Here is a 26,299-nt window from a genome sequence, read left to right as displayed (position 1 = left end):
GACAATGTCAAAAAACCAGGTAATTGGGATAACCCACAAACCTTATTGACATAGTAATGTGCTTCTAATAGAAGTGCTGGGCAAATGGAAAGGTAATCTAGTTGCTATGATGAATATGCTCAGTTAAAACGGCGCTCGTCGCTTTGTGCCCCCGAGGTGTGTGATCAGCTCGGGGTGGGCGGACCACCGCCCGGGGCAAACCCAGCCGGGGAAAGCCGATCCTAGAGCAGCCGCGCCGGCGCCTAAGGGGTTAACCGGAGGAGCGCGTCTCTGCGCCTGCGCGCGGCGTCGCTTCGCCCCGCCCCCCGCAGCGCAGTCAGAGGATCCGCCCAACCGGCGTCGGCCTATAAAAGGCGGGGTGTTGACGTCAGCGGTCTCTTCCGCCGTCGTCGCCGCCATCCTCGGCGCGGCTCGTTTTCGCTCGGATCTGTCTGGGAGAATCCACCGCCATCCGCCACCATGGTGAGCGACGCCGTCCGGCTGGCGGCCTGGAGCGGCGGCGGGGCCTCCCCGGGCGTCGGCGCTGCCAGGCTCGGAACGCTGGGGGGCCGCCGGGCTTGGGAGGAGACATGGCGGCGGCGGCGGGGGCCGGCGGGCCCGGGGCTGGGGAAGCGGTGGCCGCCGCCATGTCTGCGCGTCGCGCTGCCTGCCGAGCCTCTTGTCCGCTTCTGGGGGCGCCGCCGCCTCGCGGGACCCCGGGCCCGGCTGGAGCGGTGGCGCAGGCGGGGAGGGTAGGCGGTGATGATGTGGCAGACGCCGTAATGGCGGCGCCGCGGAGGGAGCGGGGAGCCTGGGGGCCGCCTTATGTAACCCGCGGGCTGGGAGTTCGAGACCCGTGTTGTGTCGAGGGCCGGGGGCGCCGGGGAAGGGGCAAAACGAGGGGCGCCTGGCTTACGAAGCCTCCTGTCTCCTCCGAGCGCTGTGTAACCTTGGACTGGCTCCTTGGTCTCTCTGTGCCCCTGATCGTGAACAGCTGACCCCGGAGCCACGGAGCGGGGGTGGCTCAGGCGTGTTGGGGCTGCGCAGGCTCCCCCGCACCCGGCTGGTGTCTGTAGTGATCTCATGGGGTGGGTGGCCTTATCTGATTTCTCTCCTAGCCAGAGAGGTGACCTTGGACTTTAAGGGAGGCCCTTGGGTCTGGGGAAACCTGGGGGCCACACGGAGGGGGCTTTGGGGGGCTTCATCCATCCCGTGTTGTTTAACTGGCCGCTGCGACCCCCCATACGTGTGCCCCACCTAAGGGGACCGAGATTCCGCAGCTGCTGTTGCGGGTTGTCATTTCTGAGTGACAGCTGGAATCTGGGTCTCAGAGATGGGGTGGGTGGTGTCTTTAAAGGGCTGTCTGCGAGGGGACTGGAGGTGGGAGTTGGGGCAGCCCCAGGACCTGCCCGCTCCCAACCGTGGGCCCGGCACCCTTCATCGATCGGGGTGTCCCTGCCAAGCCTGGTGCCTGGCGCCCAGGCCCAGCCTGAGCCTCCTCCTCCCTCCCCCTCCCGGCGCAGGTGAACTTCACGGTCGACCAGATCCGGGCTATCATGGACAAGAAGGCCAACATCCGGAACATGTCCGTCATCGCCCACGTGGACCACGGCAAGTCCACGCTGACGGACTCCCTTGTGTGCAAGGCTGGCATCATCGCCTCCGCTCGGGCCGGCGAGACCCGCTTCACGGACACCCGGAAGGACGAGCAGGAGCGTTGCATCACCATCAAGTCGACGTGAGCGAGCCCCCGCGTCCTGGGGATGGGGGTGGGGGGGGGCGCCTGCGGGAGGCTGGAGCGGCCCTGGGTGTGGGGAGAGGCAGGTGACATCCTTTCCTAGGCAGCCTCTTGCGCTGAGTCACATGCCTCGGGGTTGGTGTTGAAGCCTCTCAGGAGGATGGAGTTCAGCCCGAGGGGAGTGGGAAGCTGTGACTGGTGGGGGCACGGTGACAGGTCTTGGGGGCGGGGCCTTGGAGGTTCTGCCAGGTGGTTCCCTCTTCCTGGGGCCAAGGGATTGGTGACGAGGTCTGGAGAAGTCTGGGAGGGGCCACTGACCTTTAAAGGTGCTGGACATCGGCCCTGCTCAGGATGCCCCAGGTGTTAGGAGGGTTCAGAGCCTGAAACCAAGTGACTGAATGTCAGTTGCTCTCGATGGGCGAGTTGTGGGATTTTCTGGGTCCTCTGCTCAGAGTCACTCAAGCTAGGGCTGGAGAGAGGGGAAAGTGGGGAGGGAACAGTGAAAGGTGGTCCCTGGGGTTGGTGGGTCTCACCTGGTTATGGTGGTGTTCTTAGAAATCAGATGTGTGAGCCTGGGAGGGACAGGTGGGGGCTGGACCCGTGGGCTTTCTGTCTGGTCCCAGGGAGGGGGCGTCCCTGGCAGAGGGCGCTGCAGAGGCAGAGTCCCCTGGGTGGGATGGCTCGAGTGGGAAGTCTGAAGTTTCTCCAGGGATGAGTAATGCAGGGGGAGGGGACGGCGGGCAGTGGCTGCTCCGGCTGCGCACCTGGCTTCTTGCTGCGTCTCCGCCTTCCTGAGGGGCTGAAGGTCTTAGTCCTGGCTCCCCTTGGGCAGAGCCCGGGCCAACCCTGGGGGCATGGGGAGGCCAGTGTAGGGCCAGGCTGGGGGTGGCTTCCAGCAGCCGACCTGTCGCTCCCCCACCCAGGGCCATCTCCCTCTTCTACGAGCTCTCTGAGAACGACCTGAACTTCATCAAGCAGAGCAAGGACGGCTCCGGCTTCCTCATCAACCTCATCGACTCCCCCGGCCACGTGGACTTCTCCTCGGAGGTGACCGCCGCCCTCCGCGTCACCGACGGGGCCTTGGTGGTAGTAGACTGCGTGTCGGGTAAGCAGCGGGTCCCCTCGTGCCCCTGCAGCCTGGGGCCGTCCTCCCCGGGGCTGACGGCGGCGCCCTGTCCTGCGCCCAGGCGTGTGCGTGCAGACGGAGACGGTGCTGCGGCAGGCCATCGCCGAGCGCATCAAGCCTGTGCTTATGATGAACAAGATGGACCGCGCACTGCTCGAGCTGCAGCTGGAGCCCGAGGAGCTCTACCAGACCTTCCAGCGCATCGTGGAGAACGTCAACGTCATCATCTCCACCTATGGCGAGGGCGAGAGCGGCCCCATGGGCAACATCATGGTAGGTCGGCTGCCCGCCTGGCATGCGGGGGCCCCAGCCCCCCGGACTTATGATCTGGAAGTGGCTTTGCTAGGAGTGCTGGTGTGACAAGGGGGCTGAAATGTTTGAAGATGATTTGGTCCAGCGCTTGAGCTCTTAGGGGAGCGCAGGGCTGGATGGTCCCCTGCCTGGATGGTGCTGTGGCCGGGCCATCAGTTTTCGCACCCCCTTCTCTCCCGGGGGGAGGCAGGTTGGGCGCCGTTTATGTGATGACTGAAATTTCTTCACTTTGACCTGATGTCTGTTGAAGAATCCCATTGTCTGAGGTCTGCGGCGCCTGGGGCCAGTGGAGCTGTGGGCTGTCCTGCTGCCCCCTCTCACAGCCCTCGTGTCCCCTCAGATCGACCCCGTCCTCGGCACTGTGGGCTTCGGGTCCGGCCTCCACGGCTGGGCCTTCACCCTGAAGCAGTTCGCGGAGATGTATGTGGCCAAGTTTGCTGCCAAGGGCGAGGGCCAGCTGGGGCCTGCGGAGCGAGCCAAGAAGGTGGAGGACATGATGAAGAAGCTCTGGGGGGACCGGTGAGTGCGGCGGGGCGGCCGGGGCTCTCCAGCGTGCCCGCGGGGTGGGGGGCCCTGCTCAGAACCGCCGGGTGCCTGGGTGCTCCTGGCCAGCCTCGTTCCTCCGGATCCCCCTAACCCGTCTCGGGCCTGCTCTGCCAGGTACTTTGATCCAGCCAACGGCAAGTTCAGCAAGTCTGCCAACAGCCCTGACGGGAAGAAGCTGCCCCGGACGTTCTGCCAGCTCATCCTGGACCCCATCTTCAAGGTGGGCCACTGCGTGTGGGTGGAGCGGGTGGCCCCGGGCTGCCTTTGGGCCCAGCACCTCCCCAGGACCTGCTGGCGGGCACGCTGCAGTGGGGCTGCACGGAGCGTGCCTGCCAGGTGGCTGCCAAGAGGGGAGAGCTGCATGCCGCCAGCCGCGGGCGCTGGACGCTGACAAGCTTGTGTCCAGATCTCTGGGCCACACGGTGGGGCAGCTGGCCTCCCTGGCTGGGGCGGGTGGGCAGGATACGATGGGAGGGGTGACCCACGCCTTGCCCGACGTCGAGTCCTAGGTTCGGAGCGGGGTTGTCTGCTCCGCGTGGGCTTTTGTCCCTGAGCACTGTGGGGAGGCTACCGGGCCTGAGGTGGGTGGCAGTGGTGGGGTGGGGCTGAGGGTCTTTGCAGCCCTGCTTCCTGCGGGGCCCCCTTTCAGCAGAGCTGCCCGTGGCGGTCCCAGGGTGCTCACAAAGCCACTCTGTGCTCTCCTTGGGTCGGTAGGTGTTTGACGCGATCATGAACTTCAAGAAAGAGGAGACGGCAAAGCTGATCGAGAAGCTGGACATCAAGTTAGACAGTGAGGACAAGGACAAGGAGGGAAAGCCGCTTCTGAAGGTGGGTGCGTGCCGCCCGCCCGCTGCCCTCGGGTGGTGGGACGGCTGCCCTCGGGGCTCCGGGCTCCATCGGCCCTTCTAGTGGGCCCTGGCCCTCTTGGCAGCGTCACCTGCCACAGGCCCGTCCCCCAGGGGGTGGGAGACCTCAGTGTCTGCTTGCTCTGTCCTTCTGGAAGGGGTCTTGCGTGGTGGCGTCCCTTAGACAGACGTGTGACCCTGAGCCCCCCGTCTGCCCCGCAGGCTGTGATGCGCCGCTGGCTGCCCGCCGGGGACGCTCTGCTGCAGATGATCACCATCCACCTGCCGTCGCCCGTGACGGCCCAGAAGTACCGCTGCGAGCTGCTCTACGAGGGGCCCCCCGACGACGAGGCGGCCATGGGTGCGTGGGGCGCCGGGCGGGAGCCCCAGGGCGGCCTGGGCTGCTGTACGAGGGTGATGCATCACCCAGCCTCGGCGCGCAGCGTTCCCGCAGGTTGAACTGCGGGCACTCACGCTTTCCCCCTTGGGGCTTTGTCTCTTGTTCCTCAGGTATTAAAAGCTGTGACCCCAAAGGCCCCCTTATGATGTACATTTCCAAAATGGTGCCGACCTCCGACAAAGGCCGGTTCTACGCCTTCGGCCGGGTCTTCTCGGGGCTGGTGTCCACTGGCCTGAAGGTCAGGATCATGGGGCCCAACTACACGCCCGGCAAGAAGGAGGACCTGTACTTGAAGCCCATCCAGAGGTGAGCGGCCGGCGGGGCTGGCAGCGCCACCAGGCGGGAGGGACGGCCACAGGCTTAGAGGGAGGGGGCCTGTCTTGCGGCCATGTGAGTATCTGGCACTCTGGGGCTGGCGTATTGACAGCTGTTGCGTCTCTTCCAGGACAATTCTCATGATGGGTCGCTACGTGGAGCCCATTGAGGACGTGCCTTGCGGGAACATCGTGGGCCTGGTGGGCGTGGACCAGTTCCTGGTGAAGACGGGCACCATCACCACCTTCGAGCACGCCCACAACATGCGTGTGATGAAGTTCAGCGTCAGCCCCGTCGTCAGGGTCGCCGTGGAGGCCAAGAACCCCGCCGACCTGCCCAAGCTGGTGGAGGGGCTGAAGCGGCTGGCCAAGTCGGACCCCATGGTGCAGGTGGGTGGGCGCCCCGGCAGGAGGCGATGGCTTTTGTCTGTGGCTTACGTCCCGAGTGGCTGAGCTGGGGAGATGGGGCGGCTTCTTACAGTGCACCTGCCCGGGCACAGCTGTTGCCCATCCAGGGGGCGCACCGCCACCAGCGCTCGCGCGCAGGCTGCTTGGATCTCTGCAGCTCTGTTGACTGTGTGCTGGGCCTCTGTAGGGCGTTAGTGCTGGGAACCAGCAGTAACGGCATGTGGGGCCTGTCCCTGCCTCCTGATGCCTTCCCTGAAAACCCTGTTTGGGCAGGGCCCCTCCCCAGCCGGAGGGAAGCTGGGAGCCGGTGCTCCGGCCGTGCCCTGGCGTCCCCCGGGTTCCTGGAGCGTCCGCGGTGACACGTGGCTCCCTTGCAGTGCATCATTGAGGAGTCGGGCGAGCACATCATCGCGGGCGCCGGCGAGCTGCACCTGGAGATCTGTCTGAAGGACCTGGAGGAGGACCACGCCTGCATTCCCATCAAGGTGAGCCGCGGGCGCGCCAGGGCCTCTCCACGGGACAGAGGGCAAGGGAGGCGCCGGGCTGGGCGCTCCGAGGAGCCGCTCGGTTAGTGGCTTCAGCTCTTCACCCCCCTCGACCCGGTCCTGCCAGATAAGCACAGGTGCTGTTGGAAAACCAGCAGTTATGCACTGCCTCAGATTTTTTTTCCCTCAACTGTTGTTTTTTTTGAGGAAGATTAGCCGTTGTCTAACACCTGCTGCCAATCCTTCTCTTTTTGCTGAGGAAGAGTGGCCCCCAGCTCATGTCCGTGCCCATCTTTCCTCTACTTTATATGTGGGACGCCCACCACAGCATGGCTCACCAAGTGGTGCTATGTCCGCACCTGGGATCCCAGCCGGCAAACCCCAGGCCACTAAAGCGGAACGTGCGCACTTAACTGCTGTGCCACCCGCCACCGGGCTGTCCCCTCACTGAACTGTTTAACAACTATTCGGTGTTTTTTATATAACAAAGCTTTTTTGTGGTGACGTGGAGTCAGGCTGTGCTTGCTTTCGCATCTTGCTTTTCTCTGGTCAGTACCGTGTCGGCTGTCGCAGGACGGGTGGCCGTTTGACCGGTCCTGTGGGAGGCGGGAGCGCTGCCCGGGGATGGCTGTGCCCGGCCGAGCCAGTACAGCCTTCTGTGCCCCCGGCCTGGCTGTCGCCTGAGCCTCCTTAGGGGGAGAGGCCCTCGTTACCTGCTCTCCCCGGGGCAGGCCTGACCTCGCGCCCCCCCGTTGCAGAAATCCGACCCGGTGGTCTCGTACCGCGAGACGGTGAGCGAGGAGTCGAACGTGCTCTGCTTGTCCAAGTCGCCGAACAAGCACAACCGGCTGTACATGAAGGCGCGACCCTTCCCCGACGGCTTGGCCGAGGACATCGACAAGGGCGAGGTGTCCTCCCGCCAGGAGCTCAAGCAGCGCGCCCGCTACCTGGCCGAGAAGTACGAGTGGGACGTGGCCGAGGCCCGCAAGATCTGGTGCTTCGGGCCCGACGGCACCGGCCCCAACATCCTCACCGACATCACCAAGGGCGTGCAGTACCTCAACGAGATCAAGGACAGCGTGGTGGCCGGCTTCCAGTGGGCCACCAAGGAGGTGAGCGGGGATGGCCCTCCTGGCCCCGTTGCTCTGCTGAAGTGGGGCTGGGACTCCTGCCTCCTGGGAAGGGGACCCGAGGGAGGGTGAGTTGGTCGAGACACCCAGGGCCCGGTGGGCCAAGAGCAGGAGGTGGCACAGGTGACTGTTGCGGGAGGGATGGTGACACTGAGGCTGAGCCTGACGCTGCCTTGTTCTCTGCAGGGGGCGCTGTGCGAGGAGAACATGCGCGGCGTGCGCTTCGACGTCCACGATGTGACACTGCACGCGGACGCCATCCACCGCGGGGGCGGCCAGATCATCCCCACGGCGCGGCGCTGCCTGTACGCCAGCGTGCTGACGGCGCAGCCCCGGCTCATGGAGCCCATCTACCTGGTGGAGATCCAGGTGGGCAGGCCGCCCCGCCCCGCCCCGCAGCCCCCGCCCGCCCCGCAGCCGCAGCTCACCGCCTTTCTCTGCCCCGCAGTGTCCGGAGCAGGTGGTTGGTGGCATCTACGGCGTCCTGAACAGGAAGCGGGGCCACGTCTTCGAGGAGTCCCAGGTGGCCGGCACCCCCATGTTTGTCGTGAAGGCCTACCTGCCTGTGAACGAGTCCTTCGGTAGGTGCCAGCCGGCTGCGGCCCTCAGGGCCCTGGGTGGTGTGCTGGCGTCCGGGAGAGCCTCCTGCTCCTGCCTGGTCTGGGGGACGGACCCGGCGCTTGGCCCCTGTGGGAGGTGCAGGGCAGGCCTGATGGGGGCGGGAGCCGTGGGTATTGTGTGCCCGCTGCTGCCCTTCCCCGCCTGGAAGCGGCGGGCACCATAGTTGAGGAGGAGGCGGCGGCCCCGGGTCCATGTAGACCCTGGAGTCACTGACCGGAAGGCCCTTGGTGGGTGTGTCGCTCAGCGACCAGGGCCGCCACGCTGTGGCTGCAGCTTCTGAGAATGGGCAGACGGAGGCCGGGCACGAGCTTGGTGGCTTCTGAGCGAGCCTGGGAGGGGCACAGTCGGGGGACGTCCCGCCTCCGGAGCCCGACCAGGGAGCCACCCGGTGACCCGAGCCTGCCCCTCCCGCAGGCTTCACCGCCGACCTGCGCTCCAACACGGGCGGCCAGGCCTTCCCGCAGTGCGTGTTTGACCACTGGCAGATCCTGCCCGGGGACCCCTTCGACAGCACCAGCCGCCCCAGCCAGGTGGTGGCCGAGACACGCAGGCGCAAGGGCCTGAAGGAGGGCATCCCAGCCCTGGACAACTTCCTGGACAAGCTGTAGGCGGCCCTGCCCGCTGCCGGGCGGCTCTCAGCCCCCGCGCCCGGCCCTCCCGTCCTCCACCGACCTCGAGACTGTCCCGGCGGGCCGCTCCGTGCCACCGTCAGTGCCCACGCGACGTCGGCCCTTCGATAATTTATTTCGGGATTTCAGACGCAGCAGAGAGGCCCTCCCAGCGGGGACTGGTTCGGCTGGTGGGGGTGGGGGAGGCGGGTTGGGACACCCAACACTTTTTTTTTTCCCCATTTCAGAGGAAGACTCACATGTCCTTAAAAAAAGAAATTTAAAATAAACGCATTAAGAGGTTTATTGGGGAAATGGCCCGTAGTGGATTTTCCCCCAGAAACGGGGGGAAGGAAGAAGCGGGTAGACTTTCCATTTGGACAGAAGCTAGAAGGCGGGAGACCCTGAGCGGGGTCACCGTGAGCCCCTCCAGCTGTGTTAGTGCCATTGGAGTAATAAATTTGATATGGTGGTGACCGTGCACGTCCACGTGACTTCTTTCTCCATCCCCGTTCCCGCATGCGTGGCCACCAGGGACGCCGCGATACAGAGGGTTCACTGGGACCTTGAGGCGTCAGTCCAGACGTCAGACCCGCGCCCAGAGGCGAGATCCAGGAGACTTGCGATCCAGGCCGGGCCCCTCCAGTGGGACTTGTGACGGCAGTTCTGTCCCCTTTGCCGTGTGGAGGGCTGGAGTTTGCATCTTTGCCTTGCGAGTGCGTGTCCGTAGTCTGTGGGGCTGCCGTCGGTCCGTGCAGGTGTGGACGGCCCCACGTGGCTGAACCTGTCTCACCCCGAGCGCCTCCCTCCCGTCACCGCGGTCCAGACCAGCGCAGCGGGCGCTCCTTTGGAAGGCGGCCCCCGGGAAGTGTGGTGGGCGTGTGAGCAGCTGCAGACCTTACCTGAGGCTTGAGCTCATCACTCCGCGTGTTCCTGTCTGTCCTCAGGAAGACGGGGACAGGCCGTAGCGGTGGGGCTCCTGGCGAGGTGGGTGGCCCATGCGCACCCAGACTGTCTGGGGTGCCCTTGCTCTGTTGTATCCACGGCATTTCACTGTAGTTGCTGAATCAAGGCTGTAGCTGGCGCTGCGTCCTGCCAGCCAAAGCGAGGGGAAATGGAGTCAATTTTTCATAGTAAAGAAAGATCACAGAAGTTGAACTGCCTGCATATCCAGTCACGTAGAAAGTTCTAGAAGAGGGGTGTTTATGAGGAGAGAAAACGCCCAATATAAAGTAACAGGAGGAATGTTATTATGTTAATATCAGAGTCTGACCCAGATCCAGGTGACAGTTGCCATCCTCGTGTCCCCTACATTCATCCTCGGAAAGCTCTGAAGACCCACCTCTTCCCTTGGGCACAGCCGGCCGGTGGATGCTGAGGGTCCGCCGATGGCCGCTGGCCCATCGCTGTTGGCCCATCGTTGGCACCATCTCTAGTCCAACTGACGACCTTGGGTCATCATGAACCCGCTTGCCATGTGAGCAGACTTAGAACCCAGCTGCCCCAGGTGGTGATGGTGGGGGAGCCCGCACTGGAGCCCAGGCCCTAGTCCCTTGTCCCTAAGTGCATGCACGAGGAGATTCCCCACGGCACGCGGATACAGGATTGCTGAAGCCGGGGCTCGCTGCACACTCGCCTTCAGGTCCTGCCGAGTACCTGGAAGACAGCAGGATGTTGTGGGCGGCGATGGAAAGCTGCCTTTGCAATGATCTCAACTTAACGGCCGAGTGTTGCTTGACATATACCAAGTGTTTTTTGCAGTTTTTATAAAACACGTAAGTTTTTTAAGTTTATATTTACAGGAAAGTTGCAAAGACGGTGGAGAGATGTTAACATCCTGCATGGGTACTGTGCATCTGTCAAAACAGAGAAGTAGGTCGGTAGCTTGCTCTTAGCTGCCTGAGAGTTCATGCTGGCGTTACCTGTTCCACTCATGGTCTTTGCTCCGTTTCCGCATTCGAGGCAGGACAGATACATTGCACCCAGTTTTGCGCATTCTTTTTTAATAAAGATTTTATTTTTTTTTAAATAAAGATTTCTCCTTTTTCTTCCCAAAGTCCCCCGGTACATAGTTGTGTATTTTTAGTTGTGGGTCCTTCTAGATGTGGCAAGTGGGACGCCGCCTCAGCATGGCCTGATGAGTGGTGCCATGTCCACACCCAGGATTCGAACCGGCAAAACCCTGGGCCACCGAAGCGGAGTCTGCAAACTTAACCACTCGGCCACGGGGCCCGCCCCAGCGCGTTCTTAATACTAAGTAATTTTGCTGGGGATGAGACTATAAATCGAGACAAGACTGAACTGTGTTTGGTTGAACTGCAAGAATTTCTCAGTGCCGCTTGCGGTCCTTGGCTTGTTAATTTGGCCCCCCCGGGTCAATGTGCATTTACAGCTGCCACGTCCAGCAATGCCATTTATGGGGGCTGACATCTGATGACTTCACCGTGGCTTCTTGTGTAATTACACCCGAGCATTGGCATGTTACAAATGTGTGTGTGTTTTGCTCTCGACCTAGATTTGGTTCATTTCATTTATTGATTTAATTGTATTATTTTTGTGACCGTTCTAGGCCAGCAGTTCTCATCTTTTTGGTGTCAGGACCCCTAGACACTCTTAAACATTACCGAGCTTTTGTTTAAACAAATAGCTTTTGTTTAAATGGGTTACATCGACTGGTATTTACCATATTTAGAAATTAAAATTGAGAAATTTTAAAAACTGTTTTTAAATGATAAACCCATCTCATTTAACATAAGTAACATTTTTATGGAAGAAAAACTTTTCCAAAACAAAACAGAAAACAGAAGAGTGGCATTGTTCTGCATTTTTGCAAATCTTTGAAATCTCTGGGTTAATAGACAGTGGATTGTCATATCCATTTCTGTATTAAATCTGAAAGGCTGTATCGTTTTGGTTCAACTGTCTGGAGAGAAGCCAGCCTGACTCATTCCTATACTCGGAAAAGAGAAAGCATTTTCATACTTTTTTTCAGATAATTGTGGACATTCTTTGAAACAACACCAAAACTCAACAAGTGTTAGCTTACTGAAGATTAATTACAATGTGGTATCTGAAACCATATCAATGAGCTTTTCATGACTGTTACATTAAAATCCATTTGTCTATCTTGCACTTTGAATGGGTTTCCCCCCCTACTCAATTTTGTAACATCGTGCATTTGTTATCTGGAAATATTAGCAGTAAACCAAGTTTGCAGCCCTTGCACATGTTGCCACACTTCATTAAACAACACAGAAATCACATTTGTTAATAGCAATTTCATCAGGACAGTGTTGAAGTGTCAGGAAGCTGTCAGGTTTCAAAAATTTTAATATTTTGCTTGAAAGCTCCAATGTGACTATCAGCGACAAGTATTGTCAATTGTTTCCCTCGAAGTGATTGACGGGCTCAATTTGTTCATTTCTGAGAAAATGTCTGCCAAATACCCAAGTCTGAATTGCTACAGTTTGTCAGGTGTCTTTTCGAGTAAAAATGGTGTCCCAACCCCTCACTCATGAAGTGTGGGCTGTGCATACATAACTTTCTTCCAAAGAAGACAGTATGGAAAGGGGAGGGGAAAAAAAGTAACTTTCCAGTGGGAAAACCTGACAAACACTGCCTGGAGCCAGGTGACCAAGGTCAATGTCAACAGTGATGTGACATGGATTGAATGGACTCTCGTGAAAGGGTGAAAAGGCCGCTTTACCTCTGGGGTCCTCGTCCTTAAAACCCATCACCCCAGTCTAACCATGAGAGAACCATCAGATGCATCCCGATTGAGGGACATTCTACAAAACAGCCAGTCTTCAAAACTGTGGAGGTCATCAAAAACAGGAAAGGCAGAAAGGACTAAATGTCATGTGGGATCCTGAGTGGGATCCTGGGACAGAAACATGACAATAGGAAAAACCCGGAATCTGAGTCAAGGACGGACTCGGTTAAGAATACCGTGTGACTGTCAGTTTGTTCGTTGTGACAAATGCACCATGCTAGTGTAAGAGGCAATCACAGGGGAACCGGGTGTGGAGAAGGTGCTGCTTTCGCTGTGAACTGCATGCAGTGCGCGCAGGAGGTAGACCAGAGCAGAGGAAGGCGGTCTCCGGGCAGAAGGAATAGCTCATGCCAAGATCTGGGGTAGAAATGAGATGTCTGAGGCCAGAAGGATCACAAATGGGTGCGGACTGCAGTGAGCAAGGCGGAGACCATCATGATGGTAGGGCCATCGGCAGAGGCCAAAAGACAAGGTCTAGTGTCCGATGGCCTGTGAGGTGGTTCAGCATTAGCTTAGGATCAGGTGTATCTGGGAACGATTCAGCTCTGCCATTTACCAGCTGTGTGACATTGGGTGGGCTGCTTAACCTCTCTGGGTCTCAACTTCCCCATCTATAGAATGGGGGAAATATTAATATGTCTTAGCTTCTAAGGTTCTTGATTGATACATACTAAGGCTCAGTAAATGCTAACTGTTATTATCATGTGTCTTGAGACAACAGGAGTCACAGTCGGATGCTCAACAATGAATGGCAACACCTGACTGACCTCATTTGCATTTTTATTTACATATTTGGAATATGGGTAACATTTTACAGAGGAGGAAACTGCCACTGAGGGACTAAGGCGGCCCGGGGGTCCCTGGCTGGGCTTTGGATTCACGTCCTTAGCGCCCGAGAGAGGCAGGAAGAGGGAGGCAGGACTTCAGCATCGCACCTCCCAGCTTCAGGACCCCGGTCAGAGGAGAGCGGGCGGGGCTGCCCAGGGGCCGGAAGTCGGTCTTGCGGCCTACGTAAGTTTGACCGGCGTCCAATCTAGCCAATCATGTGCTGGAAGGGGAGTCTGTTGGCCAATGGCGAGGCGGCATCCGGGTGCGGAGGGCCGGACGCCTGCGGGCCTGGGTGGGAAGGCGGCGGAGGGCGGGGCGTCACGAGCGACGGGCTCGCTGGCCAATGGGCGGTGGGATCCGCCTCCCGGGGGCGGGCACTGGCGGGCGCGGTGACGTCATAGCAGGTCAGCCCGTCGCAGGGGCCGCGGCGGCGGGACCAGGGGAGGCGGCGCAGGCCAGCGCGGCGGAGGGACCGGTCCTCGGAGGGTGCGGAGCGGACTCGGCCCGGGGCCGGCGGGCGGGGGGCCCTTGGGGGACGCGGGGGCACGTTTGGGGACCCTTGGCGTGACCGGGCCGGAGAAGGGGCTGGGCTGGGGCCTTGAGGGGCGTGGCGGCCTCGGGGACGCTTGAGCGGGGATATTAGGGATTGGGGAAGACCTTGGAGGGTCCCTGGAGGGGTCATCGGGTTCTTCCTTGGAGCTTGTGCGAGGGTTGCGGGCGAAAGGCCATGGAGGGGACTCAGATGTGGCCCTTTGCGAGGGCCCTTTGTTTGCGGGAGAATGGGGGGGTGGGGGGCTCTGATACCTGGAGGGGTGCCTTCCGGGAGTGGGTGGCCCGGGGGACGCAGGAGTGGGGGGAGGGGGCTTGCAGGAGCCTGGAAGCTGTTGTCTAGTCCTTGGGGATTCAGGATGGGGTGGAGCACAGCGCTGAGGAGGGTCTTAAGAGGCCTGCCGAGGTCGGGGCGCCCGTGGGGCGACAGCATCAGGACCAGGAGGGGCGGAGGCCCCGATGGGCAGGGAGATGGGACTGTGTGGCCCTGGGACTAGTTAGGACGTGGGGCAGGGAGTCAGGGCGTGCCGGGGTTTGAGGCATGAAGCGTGTGGGGGATCTTGCAGGAATGTCTGGGGTCTCCGATGAGCGGGTTGGAGGAAGGCAGAGAAAGGCCGGGGTGGTGTGTGGGAAGCTGGAGGTATGTGCCTGCTGGGAGTTATGGGGGCGAAGGTGGCACGGTGGGGCTTTCACCGACCTTGTGGGTGGCGTGGTGTCTAAATGAGATGCCACTGGAAGCTGGCCGGCTCGCCAAACCACACACGCCCTCCGAGGACCGTGGGACTTGAGCGTGGAGTGATGTGAAAGCTATTTCTGGCGAGCAGGTGGCCCCGTTTACCTAGGAGTAATGGCATCTCAGTCCTTCTTTCTTGTTTCTCTGTCTCCTCCAGGCTCACGGCTAGGGGGGCTCCCCGAGGTCCCGGCCCCAGGCTGCAGTGACTGGGCTTTTGCTGGAGCGGAAGGTGCTGGAAGGCAGCCCGGCCACCATGTCCACGTTCAGGCAGGAAGATGTGGAAGACCACTATGAGATGGGGGAGGAGCTGGGCAGGTGAGCAGCCCCCTCTGGCGGGGCTCGGCGGGGTGGGAGAGGCGCGGCGGGGCTTTTCTGGACGCATCTCTCCTCCTGTTCTTTGTTCTGTTCTCCAAGAGAGAATGAGTCAGGCTTCTGTGCTGGGGGAACCAGTTTGGGCTTTGGGGCCAGACAGCCCCAGCCGTGAATTCCTGCTCTGAGGTCCTCTGTGCGTTTCCTCTGGGGAGACACTAACTGCGGTGTGAGCGCCGTGGAGGTTAGCAGTTTTTTGCTGGTGAAGCTCTGTCTGTCTCTTTAATCCTCTCGTGTGGGAGGCATTTAAGTCTCCCCCACCCCTGCCAACTGTTGAGCATTCTTGTGGGAAAAAGAGAAGGTTTCCCGTTCCAGCCAGGCAGCTGACTTCCTGCCTGGCCGGGCCTCGCAGCCCCCTGGGAATTACCCCCCCCCCCCCACCTCGGACCAGCCAGGCACCATCCTTTTTTTTTTTTTTTTTTTTTGGCAGAGTCTCAAACCTTATTTGGTGAGTTTGCTGCTGGCCGGCCTTCCCCAGCCCAGCCGCCTTGGCCGGCCCCGTGATGTCACCAGAAAGGAATGTAAATAACTGAGCCCTGTATCAGGCCTCTGCTGAGAGAGTGTTTGCGGCTCATTTGGGGTCCTGAAGGGCTTCCTTTAGAAATTTACTGTGTTAGGGGCTCGGCCTGGTGGCGCAGTGGTTAAGTGCACACGTTCCGCTTCTCAGCGGCCCGGGGTTCGCCGGTTCGGATCCCGGGTGCAGACACGGCACCGCTTGGCAAGCCATGCTGTGGCAGGTGTCCCACATATAAAGTAGAGGAGGATGGGCACAGATGTGAGCTCAGGGCCAGTCTTCCTCAGCAAAAAGAGGAGGATTGGCAGCAGATGTTAGCTCAGGGCTAATCTTCCTCAAAAAGAAAAAAAAAAAGAAATTTTCTCTGTTAGAGTGGTAGCAAATACAGCCTCCTTGCCTCTGAAGAAATCTCATGCTTTGTTGTTGAAAATGTGTTAGGACCTCTTCCTGACGGTCGCTTGGCAACAGTCTGCAAAATGTCACATGTGTGTTCTCTTTAGCCCACCGATTCCACTCCCAGGAGTGAATTCAGGGGAAATATGTACTACACGGACCCAGTGACCTAGGATGGAATAGTTGCTATGGGGATGTTCTGTGAGCAAAAGATGGGAAGCCTCTTCAGTGGCCGACACAGCAACACCACATCCGTGGGTGGAATAATATGCAGCCGGTAAAAAGAGCCACATAGGAAAGTTATTGGAATTTTCTAGATAAACTGAGGATGAGAGAAGGGAAGTGACTTGCTCGAAGGGCATGCAGACCGGAAGTGGCAAAGCAGGATCCAGACCTTGAGACAAGGCCCTCCCTGTGTGGAGCCAGAGCTGGGCACCTGGCTCAGCCAGCTCCGTGCCCCCCGGATCCTGGGCTTGGGCCCAATAGATGTGCAAACGAAGATGAGCTCCACCAGTTGGGGAGGGAGTGCGTGCTCACGCCCAGAACACCATCCTCTTTCGGGTGTGCACTTTGCCGCTCTGAAGTGGGCCCCCTTGGTAAACTCCGGATTTCAGAGGCAGGAATGAGCTGGAATTCGGTTTCCAGCAGAACCGTGTCTTTCGCGGGTCTAATTCTCGACCGTCTTTGGAGAATTAGCTGCCGGAGGTCACCATGATTACAAGGCCTGAGGGTCAGGCTGGGCCACCTTTTCTTGTCCCGGCGGTCACGGGGCTCAGCGAACTGGGAGTGTGTGTGTGTGGGGGGGGGCGGTCTTTCTTCCCAATTCAACTTCGCATCGACCGTGTCTGGAGAAAATAAACCTGTGGTTGATGCGTCTGCGGGCTCCCACGTCCTGCGTGGGGTGTGCGTCTGTATCGGTCAGCTCCGGCTGCCTGAGCAAAGTGCCACTTTCGGGGCGGCTTACACAGCGGACACTCATCCTATCCCGGGCGTGGGGGCTGGAGGCTGCGATCACCGTGTCGACAGGGCTGGTTCCTCAGAGGCCTCTCTCCGTGGCTGTGGACGGTGGCTCCTCCCTGGGTCCTCACGTGGTCGTCCCTCTGTGCGTGTCTGTGTCCCCATCTCTTCTTATAAGGACACCAGTCCTATTGGATCAGGACCCACCCCAGTGGCCTCATTTTAACTTAATCGCTGCTTTTTCTTTTTTTTTAAGGAAGATTAGCCCTGAGCTAACATCTGCCAATCCTCCTCTTTTTGCTGAGGAAGACTGGCCCTGAGCTCACATCCATGCCCATCTTCCTCTACTTTCTATGTGGGACGCCTGCCACAGCATGGCTTGCCAAGCGGTGCTGTGTCCGCACCCGGGATCTGAACCAGCGAACTCTGGCCCGCCAAAGCGGAATGTGCGCACTTAACCGCTGTGCCTCTGGGCCGGCCCCCTTAATCACCTCTTTAAAGGCCCCATCTCCAGATAGTCACATTCTGAGGTCCTGGGGTTGGGGCTTCAACTTAGGGACTTTTGGGGGACCCGGTTCAGCCCGTAACAGCATCTTTTTACCTGTTCTCGTGAGTCCGCTCTGACTTCTCTTTGTGTGTTAGTTCAGCTTAGAGTAAAGCTAGCAGAAAAGAATCCTTGTGTTGGAAATTCAGGCCACACGTCCAGCGCTCATCCCGGTGGTCCCGGCACGTGGTGGCCGCTCGGCATTTGGTGCCCTTGTCGTCAGGGAGTCATCGTGGGATGGGAGCTGGAAGAATTCGCTTGCTTGATATAGACAGGGGTGGAGGGGAAGGCATGTCAGGTGGGGGGAGTGTTAGCCAAGACTCAGAGGGTCCGGAACATCACGGGCCAGGGGCTGTTGGGTTCGGCGGGCAGGACCTGAGCAGGAACACTGGGCTGACCTGGGCCCCTGGCTTTTATGTTAGTGGTGGCGTTTCCTGTTGGTGCCAGAACAGGTTACCGTAGTTTGGTGGCTGAGAAGAACACGCATTGATTATCACAAAGGTCTGGGAGTCAGGCTTCTAAAATGGGTCTGCTGGGTGGGCCCTCCCAGAGGCCCCAGGGGAGGAGCGCGTCCCGCCTCCTCCAGCTTCCAGAGGCGCCGCGTCCTGGGCTCGGGGCCCCTTCCTCCGTCCGCACGGCCAAAAGCGCAGCGTCTCCATCTCTGCCTGTGACCCTCCTGCCTCCCTCTGATCAGGACCCTGGGGTGACCCTGGGCCCCGGGAATCCAGGGTCGTCCCCATCCCAGGGGCCTTAACTTAATTCGTCTGCAAAGTCCCCTCTGCCGTGTGAGGTGCCACGTCCACGGGTCCCGGGCTGTGGACGTGGTTGTGATTTCGGCTACCGTGGTCACAGATGGTTTCGCACCTCCCATGTGCCCGCCATGAACTTCACGCACCTGCGTGTGCGGAGCGTACCTGTGAGCCCGCCATGGGCGCTGTCGCCCCTCAGTGCTGGCGAGGGCAGCGGCCTAGGTGCCCGCCAGTTGCAGGTGTCCTGGGCACCACAGGAGGACCCGCAGACTGGGACACATCCAGTCGGGTCCCTTGGCTTTTCTGAGGGCCCCGCTGGCCTGGCAGAGGTACCCCTCACTCATGTGTCTGTGTCTCCTGCCTGGCCTGTCCTCCCTCTGCCGCCACCAACTTCAGGGATCCCTCCTGTCCCCAGGGCCCGTCTCTGCCGTTCCTCCTCTACATGCTGTTGCCTATTTCCCCAAGATGTCGCGTGGTCTCTTTCCTCTTGCCCCCTGGTGTGCCTTGTTGCAATTTCTGGCCTGGCCTGTGTGCTCTCGGTCTGGGAATCGGTCTGTCCACTGACATGTTGTGTTACTGTGACCTCTTGATGCTGGGGTCAGCAACCATGGCCTGTGCACTAACTCCCACCCTAGTCAGTGTCGTCTGGCCCACCCACGCGCCTGGAATGGGCTCTGGCTTTTTTTTAAAGATTTTATTTTTCCTTTTTTTCTCCCCAAAGCCCCCTGGTACATAGTTGTGTATTTTTAGTTGTGGGTCCTTCTAGTTGTGGCATGTGGGACGCCACCTCAGCATGGCCTGACGAGCGGCGCCATGTCTGTGTCCAGGATCCGAACCAGCGAAACCCTGGGCCAGCAAGGCAGAGTATGCGAACCTAACGACTCGGCCGTGGGGCCAGCCCGCTCAGACTTGTTTTTAAGGGTTGTGAAAACATACAGGAATTGTGGCGGAGACCACGCGGCCCGTGGAGCTTGAAGTATTTACAGTCTGGCCTTTTTCAGTCAACTGTCGAGTTAAAGCAAGTTACTATGACCGAGTTCCTAGACAGCAAAGGAGTTTGGACATTGGACGGCTCCCTGGCATGCGGTCAACAGACTTTCTGTCTCTCTCTTAAATAACAGCTGTCAGGAGATGTAATTCACATACCATATGGGTCACTCATTCCAAGTGTACGGTTTAGTGATCTTTGGTACATTCACAGAGTTGTGCAACCATCACCACTAAGTGATTCCAGAACATTCCATCACCCCCAAAATTCTGTCCCTGTCAGCAATCAACCGCACCCCAGCCCCTGGCCCCTACGTGCCTGCTCTCTGTCTGTGGATCTGCCTGTTCAGGACATTTCCCATCAATGGGGTCACAGGCCATGTGTCCTTCTGTGTCTGCTTCTCTCCCTGAGCGTCGTGTGTTCAGGTCCGTCCACGTGCGGCTGTGTCAGGGCCTCACTCCTCTTCACATCTGCGTCGTATTCCGGGGCGTGAATGGACCCACTGTGTATCCATTCTTGCACTGATGGGCACGCACTTGGCTTGTTCCCCCTTTGGGCTGTTGGGAGTAATGCTGCTGTGAACGTCTATATACAAGTCTCTGTGTGGACACGTGTTTTCATTTCTCTTGAGTGGACACCCAGGGGTGGAATTGTGGGTCACACAGAAACTTCTGGTTTAACCTTCTGAGGACCCGGCACTCTGTCCCGCACAGCGGCTGCCCCGTTTTGCATTCCCACCCGCCATCCCTGAGGGTGCTGGGTTCTCCACGTCCTCGCTCTGCTCTCTTCTTTTGAAACTGGGTGCGCCTCCTTCAGCCTGCCTAGTGAACAAGAAGCTTTTTTTTTTATAATTTTTTTTTGTGGTGAGAACAATTGTCCCTGAGCTGACATCTGTGCCTGTGTTCCCCTGTTCTGTATGTGGGACGCCGCCACAGCGTGGCTTCATGAGCAGTGGGGATCCAAACCTGTGAACCCCAGGCTGCCGAACTGGAGCGTGCGAACTTAACCACTGCCCACTGCGCCAGCCCCAAGAAGCGCTTTTGAAGTCAGTGACTTTTCTTTCTTTTTTGTTAGATTTTTCAAAATGATGAAATACGCTGTGAAAAGTTGAATCAGAATAGAATGATATCAAATAAAAAGTAAAAACCCCTCTTCACTGGCCTCGTTCCCTCAGTACCACTCCCCAGAGTGTCTGTTGGTAACAGGTCAGCCTGTGTCCTCCAGACCTTTTTTCCCACGTGGACGCATGTAAATCCATCTGTGCCAATGGGTACAGCCTGTACGCCTTTGAAACAGAAAGAGCTCTTTCTGTGTGTCGTTCTGCAGCTTTTGCCCCTGAGCAGGTCCTCGGGGACGCTGTCCTTGTCAGCTCACGGAGAGTCACCCCGTTCTTCTTCATGACTGCATAAGATTCCGCCGGACCCACCGTGATGGGTTCCAGCGCCCTTCTGATCAGCGTCGAGCTGTTTCTGTCCCTCTCACTGTGGCAGGAGTGTCAGGTGGCCATCGTGTTACACGCCGCTTTGCGCTCACATAGCAACACCTTCCACGAAAATTCTCAGAGGCTGTGGGGACAGTGCCTGGCATCAGGAGTTGGGACAGTGTTGCCCGAGGAGGCCGTGGCAGCCCGGTTCCTCTCGGCGCACGCTCACCTCTCCTCCTCTCCTCTCCCCTCCCCTCCCCTCCCCTCCTCTCCCCTCCCCGGCCCTCCTCCCGCAGCGGCCAGTTTGCGATCGTGCGCAAGTGCCGGCAGAAGGGCACGGGCAAGGAGTACGCGGCCAAGTTCATCAAGAAGCGCCGCCTGTCGTCCAGCCGGCGGGGGGTGAGCCGGGAGGAGATCGAGCGGGAGGTGAACATCCTGCGGGAGATCCGGCACCCCAACATCATCACGCTCCACGACATCTTCGAGAACAAGACCGACGTCGTGCTCATCCTGGAGCTGGTCTCGGGCGGCGAGCTCTTCGACTTCCTGGCCGAGAAGGAGTCGCTGACGGAGGACGAGGCCACCCAGTTCCTCAAGCAGATCCTGGACGGCGTCCACTACCTGCACTCCAAGCGCATCGCCCACTTCGACCTCAAGGTGAGCCCCGTGGGGCCCTCGGGACAGAGCGGCAGGGGCTGGCTGTCAGGGCCCAGAACGCACACCCCAGACCCATTGCCGCCAGGGGCCAGGAGACGGACCGGCTCAGGCCTGGGCCAGTGAGGGGGTGCCAGGGAAATCGGGGCGCTGTTCCCGGGACTCGGGGCTGGCAGAAGCCGCAGAGGCCCCCTCACACCGCCATGCTCCCCCCCAGCCAGAAAACATCATGCTCCTGGACAAGAACGTGCCCAACCCGCGGATCAAGCTCATCGACTTCGGCATCGCCCACAAGATCGAGGCGGGGAATGAGTTCAAGAACATCTTTGGCACCCCGGAGTTTGTGGGTGAGGCCCTGCGGGGATGTCGCGGCTCGCGGCTTCGGGGGGGGGGTCCCTGAGGACTTGTGGCTGGCTCCTGGGTGCCTGGCCCATTGCCCTGGGGTTTCCCCTCCCAGCCCCAGTGTCGGGTACATGGGAGCTCAAGGCCTCAGCTTGGTGGCTGTCACCGTCCAGGCCTTCCTGCCTGAGAGCTGGCCCTGCCCGCCTGTGCCTTCATTTCTTTGGGGACCAGATGGTCACCTGCCAGTGGGGCTGTGCTGCTCCCCGAGGCCGCGTCCCCAGGGCCGCCTCACACCTCCAGCACCTGAGCCTGCGCCTTCTCTCTCCCTGTGCCCGCAGCGCCCGAGATTGTCAACTACGAGCCCCTGGGCCTGGAGGCGGACATGTGGTGAGTGGGGGCAGCGGGGGCCCAACACACACCCCGGGATGCAGCATCTCTGCTCCCCCGCGTGTCCCCTGCCCGTCCCAGGAGCTCCCGGCCACAGCTGCAGGCGGGGACACAGCCCATCCTTGTGGTCCTGGTGTCATGGGGTGTGGGCGGGCCAGCCTGCTGCCTTAAAACGGGGGTCGGCAGGTTACGGCCCACGGGCCAGAGCAGGCCCACGAGCCAGGAGTGGCTCTCTCCTTTTTAAAGGGTTAGTTAAAAATGAAACAGGTGAGTGTGTGACAGACCGTTGGTGGCCCACAAAGCCTGAAATATTCGCTCCTCTGTAGAAAAAGTTTGCCAACTCCGCCTTCGAGCACAGCAGGCCCCGGGGAGGGTCCCACGCCTGCGTGGTCTGTGGCTGCAATGCGCTGACCTCCCCCACCCCAGCCGGTGGAGCCTTGACAGGCAGGCGCAGCCAGACATGCTGAAGTGTCCCCACCGAGACCCCTGGAGCGGGAGAGGGGAAGGGACTTGGCCTGGGTCGCGCAGACCCCTGCTTCCCGCCTGGCCCCCGAGCCTTGGGCGCTGGACCCCCCGCCGTCTAGAGGCCCTGGGAGTCGGGGTGCTGCGCCCCATGGCCGAGCTGACCCTCGTCTCTCCCGTGTGTTCTCTGCAGGAGCATCGGCGTCATCACCTACATCCTGTAAGTGCCTGGTGGCTTGCCTGCCGCCCCGCCGGGCCCGCAGACTCAGGAGGAGGGGCTCGGGTCGCCACGGGGCTGAGCGAGCTGTGGGTGGGGGCTGGGTGAGCGAGTGAAGGACCCTGTGCAGGAGAGAAAGGTGTGGTTCCCGTCTCAGGCTTCTGACTGACTGACTGTGGATCAGGGCCCCGTGACCCGTCCTCGGGGGATAGTTTGCTTGAGCAGCTCGCAGAACCTGGGGAGACAGTTGACTTCCCAGGACCAGCTGATCAGAGGCTGAGATAAGGGATTCAGATGAACAGCCAGAGGAGGAGGCACAGATGGAAGGTGACAGCTGACAGGGCCCACGCACCGGAGCTTCTGTCCCCGTGGAGCTGGGGCGCGCCACCCTCCAGGTGTGGACGTGTTCAACCCGGAACCCCGCTCTCCGTCACCTAGGCAGGGTTCATTAACCCTTGGCCGTGGGTGATTAGCTCAGTGCCCAGCCGCTCCCCTCCCCAGAGGTCGGAGGTCAGAGGTCGGGGTGACGATGAGAGTGCCATCCCTCTAATCCCGTGGCTGGTCCCCTGGCCGCCAGCCCCATCCTTAGGGCTTTCCAGAAGTCACCTCATTAGCATAAGCTCGGGTGCGGCTGAAGGGGGCTTGTTAGGAATAACAGAAGATGCTCCTGCATCTTTGTCACCCTGGAGCTATTTCAGAATCCAGGACGCCGAATATACTAGATGCTCCCACCGTCTTAGCTCTTATCGCTCAGGAAGTTGAAGGGTTTGGCCAGCTGTGAGCCTGAGGACAGGGACGGGGACCAGTACATACTTGTTCCCGTGAGTCCCAGGGGCATGCTGTGGCCACCTCAGTGCAGCATAGGGAGGCACCCGACGCTGTCACCGTTGGTGGGCGCCCCGCCCGTGTGCCGTGATGGTATCGGCCAGGAGGCCCTCCGGGAAGTTACTGGTTGGCCCCCTGGAGTCACTAAACGTTTTGGGGGAGATGCTTTGAGGTTCCACGGAGACTGTGGCTGTCGCTTTAGCACGTGTCGGTGGCTGGCGGTGACTCTGCTGCCTTCCCGTTGGTGGCCAGGGCGTGGCTGGGGGAGAGAATGCGGGTGCGAGGGGTGTCCGGGGCCCCCGCCGCCATCCTTGGCATCTGGCCCCTGGTGGGCCTGGCAGAGTGCCGCGGCTCCCCCGGCCGCGGCCTGGTCGTGGAGCGAGCGCGTGCAGGGGACCTGAGCCCTGCGTCCGTCTCCCAGCCTGAGCGGCGCGTCCCCGTTCCTGGGCGAGACCAAGCAGGAGACGCTGACCAACATCTCGGCCGTGAACTATGACTTCGACGAGGAGTACTTCAGCAACACCAGCGAGCTGGCCAAGGACTTCATCCGCCGGCTGCTCGTCAAAGACCCCAAGTAGGCGCCCTGGGCCCCGGGGGGCGGGGGCCGCCTGGCAGGGAGGCGGACTGGGGCCCCAGAACGGGCGGGGGGCCCAGAGCTCGTCTTTCCGAGCCGGCCCCTCCCTGTACCTGGGAATCAGACGCGGCTCCCGCTTGGGCAGGAGACTGCGATGGATGACGCCGGTTGGGCCACCCCATCCATGTCTTAAGAAGCTTTTCATGTGTTGCCAATGTTTAAAATAAGTTTCACGTAAAAGTCTAGGTGGCTGTTTTCTTCTAGAAAAAACCTAAAACTCCTGGCAGAGCCCTCATTCACGGGGAGGCGCTCCCATGGGCCGCAATCCTCCCTGTTGAGTGCCACCCATTCCTCTCACCTGCCCAGCCCCTCCTGTGGGTGCCTGACTTTGCGAGACGCCAACATTAGGTCTCGACCCTGTTTATAAAAACCCTCAGAAAACACGGAGACCCCACAGGCCCCTCATGGGCTCCTCGTGGTGGGCCCGGCAGAGCGGATGCTCTCTGCATGTAGATTCAGAGTCATTTCAGGGACTTGCCCCTGGGCTGGAGGGTGACTTAGAGGTTTGGGGGTCCACAGGGGCAGGGGTCTGTGGGTCGGCCCTGGGAGGGGCCTGAGGGCAGAGCTGTGGTGGGCAGAGCCTGGAACACCTTCCCGGCTCTCTGCCCGGCTCTTCCTGCCAGCCTTGGGGGAAGATGGCACACGTGTGGGTAACCAGCGCGGGGGCCTCTTCTAGGAGGAGAATGACCATCGCCCAGAGCCTGGAGCATTCCTGGATCAAGGTAAGGGGGGCTGCTCCCACTGGAGGAGGGCGGGTGTGACAGGGGAGTGGGCCTGGACGGTGGGGGGCTGGAATCCAGGGCCCCTCTGTGAAACTTCCCAGAAAGGGGTCATCTCTAGGTCAAGGTCAGGATGGACAGCCTTCTGGAAAGGGCCAGAGGGCCAGTGTTTTTGGCTCTGCGGCCTCGGGTGTAACTGCTCAGCTGGGCCATCGTAGCAGAAAGCTCCGTGAGCCATAGGTATTCGAATGGGCATGGCCGTGTGCCAATAAAACTTTATTTACAAAAGCAAGCGGAGGGCCGGACATGGCCCTCAGCGGGCCTCTGCTTCCTGGCCCTCGCGCCATGTGCCCCTTCCTCCGCCTGCAGGCGATCCGGCGCCGGAACGTGCGGCGAGAGGACAGCGGCAGGAAGCCGGAGCGGCGGCGCCTGAAGACGTCCCGCCTCAAGGAGTACACCATCAAGTCGCACTCCAGCATGCCCCCCAACAACACCTACGTCAACTTCGAGCGCTTCTCCAAGGTGCTGGAGGAGGTGGCGGCCGCCGAGGAGGGCCTGCGCGGGCTCGAGCACAGCCGGCGCCTGTTCCACGAGGACATCGAGGCGCTGACGGCCATCTACGAGGAGAAGGAGGCCTGGTACCGGGAGGAGAACGAGAGCATCGGCCAGGACCTGCGGCGGCTGCGGCAGGAGCTGCACAAGACCGAGGCGCTGCAGCGGCAGGCCCAGGAGGAGGCCAAGGGCGCGCTGCTGGGGGCCAGCGGGCTCAAGCGCCGCTTCAGCCGCCTGGAGAACCGCTACGAGGCCCTGGCCAAGCAGGTGGCCTCCGAGATGCGCTTCGTGCAGGAGCTGGTGCGCGCCATGGAGCAGGAGAAGCTGCAGGGCGGGGAGTGCAGCCTCCGCTAGGGCTGCGGCGCGGGCCCCGGCGGGCGCGGTGATGAGTGCGCCGGGCTGGGCTGGGCTGCCCCCACGGGGCCCTGGGGTTCACGGCCGAGGGGAGGGGCTCGGCCCCCGGAAGACGGGGCGGCCCAGGCGGCCTTCTCCGCACGGCCCACCGCCCCCTGCTCGGCCCTCTCCTGCAGCATCGCGGACTCGGGGGGCTTCCGGGGCAGCATCGCCTCGGGACTCGGTCATCTCTGCAAGGGGTTGGTCCCGCCAGGACGGAACCAGCCACGGTGGACACAGGTGCCTTCTGCCTGGCCGGGCGGCTGCCTTTGTGTCTAGGACCTGGGTCAGGGGAGAGTCCAAGTACACGGAGCCTCGGGGAGGGGGCTGCGAGTGCCCCGGGCTCGCCTCAGGCTCAGAACTGCAGGGGCCCCTGCTGGACCCCCGGCCCCTCCTCTTCTGGAAACGGGAGGCGGCTCCCTCGGCGTCAGCGGTGGAGGTGGCTGTGCGCCCGCCTCTCCCAGCGCCCCCGTCACAGGTCTGGCAGTGGGCACGGGGCCAGAGCTGACTAGCTGACCCAGCTCCCGAGGACGTGTGGGTCTGGAGGTGCATAGGGGAGTGTGTGGCCGGGCCCGGTGCTCAGATGCAGTAAAGGTGACACCTGTGGAAACTGTCTCCTCCCTTCCTGAGGTGGGGGTGGGGGGTCCCGCTGACGAGGGGGCGAGGAGTCATGAGCCATTTCTGCCTGGTGACCCTCCCAGCGGGCGTGCTGTGGAGCAGCGCCCTTCTCTCCGGCTCCCTAACAGTGCCGGGTCCAGGCTCTGGGGACACAGCCCCTGACGT

The 26,299-nt window shown here is 60.7% G+C and overlaps 2 protein-coding genes and 1 non-coding gene across 3 annotated transcripts; all 3 read left to right on the top strand.

Annotated features, from left to right (window-relative positions):
- Window positions 1-309: 309 nt before the first annotated feature.
- Window positions 310-8,993, top strand: EEF2 (eukaryotic translation elongation factor 2). Its single transcript, XM_070624715.1, has 15 exons — window positions 310-462; window positions 1,503-1,717; window positions 2,641-2,822; window positions 2,905-3,116; window positions 3,496-3,674; window positions 3,816-3,921; window positions 4,416-4,529; window positions 4,769-4,907; window positions 5,057-5,252; window positions 5,392-5,650; window positions 6,046-6,153; window positions 6,912-7,265; window positions 7,470-7,652; window positions 7,732-7,864; window positions 8,319-8,993. Exons 1-15 carry the CDS (start codon window positions 460-462, stop codon window positions 8,510-8,512), a joined length of 2,577 nt encoding a protein of 858 aa, XP_070480816.1. The 5' UTR covers window positions 310-459; the 3' UTR covers window positions 8,513-8,993.
- LOC139084388 (small nucleolar RNA SNORD37) lies at window positions 3,358-3,422 on the top strand. The gene has a single exon (XR_011541731.1). It is a non-coding gene; the product is annotated as a small nucleolar RNA SNORD37 (small nucleolar RNA).
- A 4,498-nt stretch (window positions 8,994-13,491) lies between the features above and the next one.
- On the top strand, window positions 13,492-26,126 carry DAPK3 (death associated protein kinase 3). Its single transcript, XM_070624711.1, has 9 exons — window positions 13,492-13,598; window positions 14,552-14,709; window positions 20,628-20,988; window positions 21,203-21,332; window positions 21,666-21,714; window positions 22,370-22,396; window positions 23,640-23,792; window positions 24,529-24,574; window positions 24,941-26,126. The coding sequence occupies exons 2-9, from the start codon at window positions 14,648-14,650 to the stop codon at window positions 25,475-25,477; spliced, it is 1,365 nt and encodes a 454-aa protein (XP_070480812.1). The 5' UTR covers window positions 13,492-13,598; window positions 14,552-14,647; the 3' UTR covers window positions 25,478-26,126.
- The last annotated feature ends 173 nt before the right edge of the window (window positions 26,127-26,299 follow it).

This window comes from Equus przewalskii, chromosome 6, assembly GCF_037783145.1.
Source record: "Equus przewalskii isolate Varuska chromosome 6, EquPr2, whole genome shotgun sequence".
NCBI lineage: Eukaryota > Metazoa > Chordata > Mammalia > Perissodactyla > Equidae > Equus > Equus przewalskii.
Note: the sequence above shows the minus strand (reverse complement) of the source record. Positions and strands in the feature narration are given on the sequence as shown.

Bases quoted from the DNA above. Each gene is read 5' to 3' on its own strand.
- DAPK3 (XM_070624711.1), top strand. From the start codon at position 14,648: ATGTCCACGTTCAGGCAGGAAGATGTGGAAGACCACTATGAGATGGGG. The intron at 22,397-23,639 runs GTAAGTGCCTGG...TCCGTCTCCCAG, and splicing joins GGCGTCATCACCTACATCCT to CCTGAGCGGCGCGTCCCCGT. The intron at 24,575-24,940 runs GTAAGGGGGGCT...CTCCGCCTGCAG, and splicing joins TGGAGCATTCCTGGATCAAG to GCGATCCGGCGCCGGAACGT.
- EEF2 (XM_070624715.1), top strand. The intron at 1,718-2,640 runs GTGAGCGAGCCC...TCCCCCACCCAG, and splicing joins TGCATCACCATCAAGTCGAC to GGCCATCTCCCTCTTCTACG. The intron at 3,117-3,495 runs GTAGGTCGGCTG...GTGTCCCCTCAG, and splicing joins GCCCCATGGGCAACATCATG to ATCGACCCCGTCCTCGGCAC.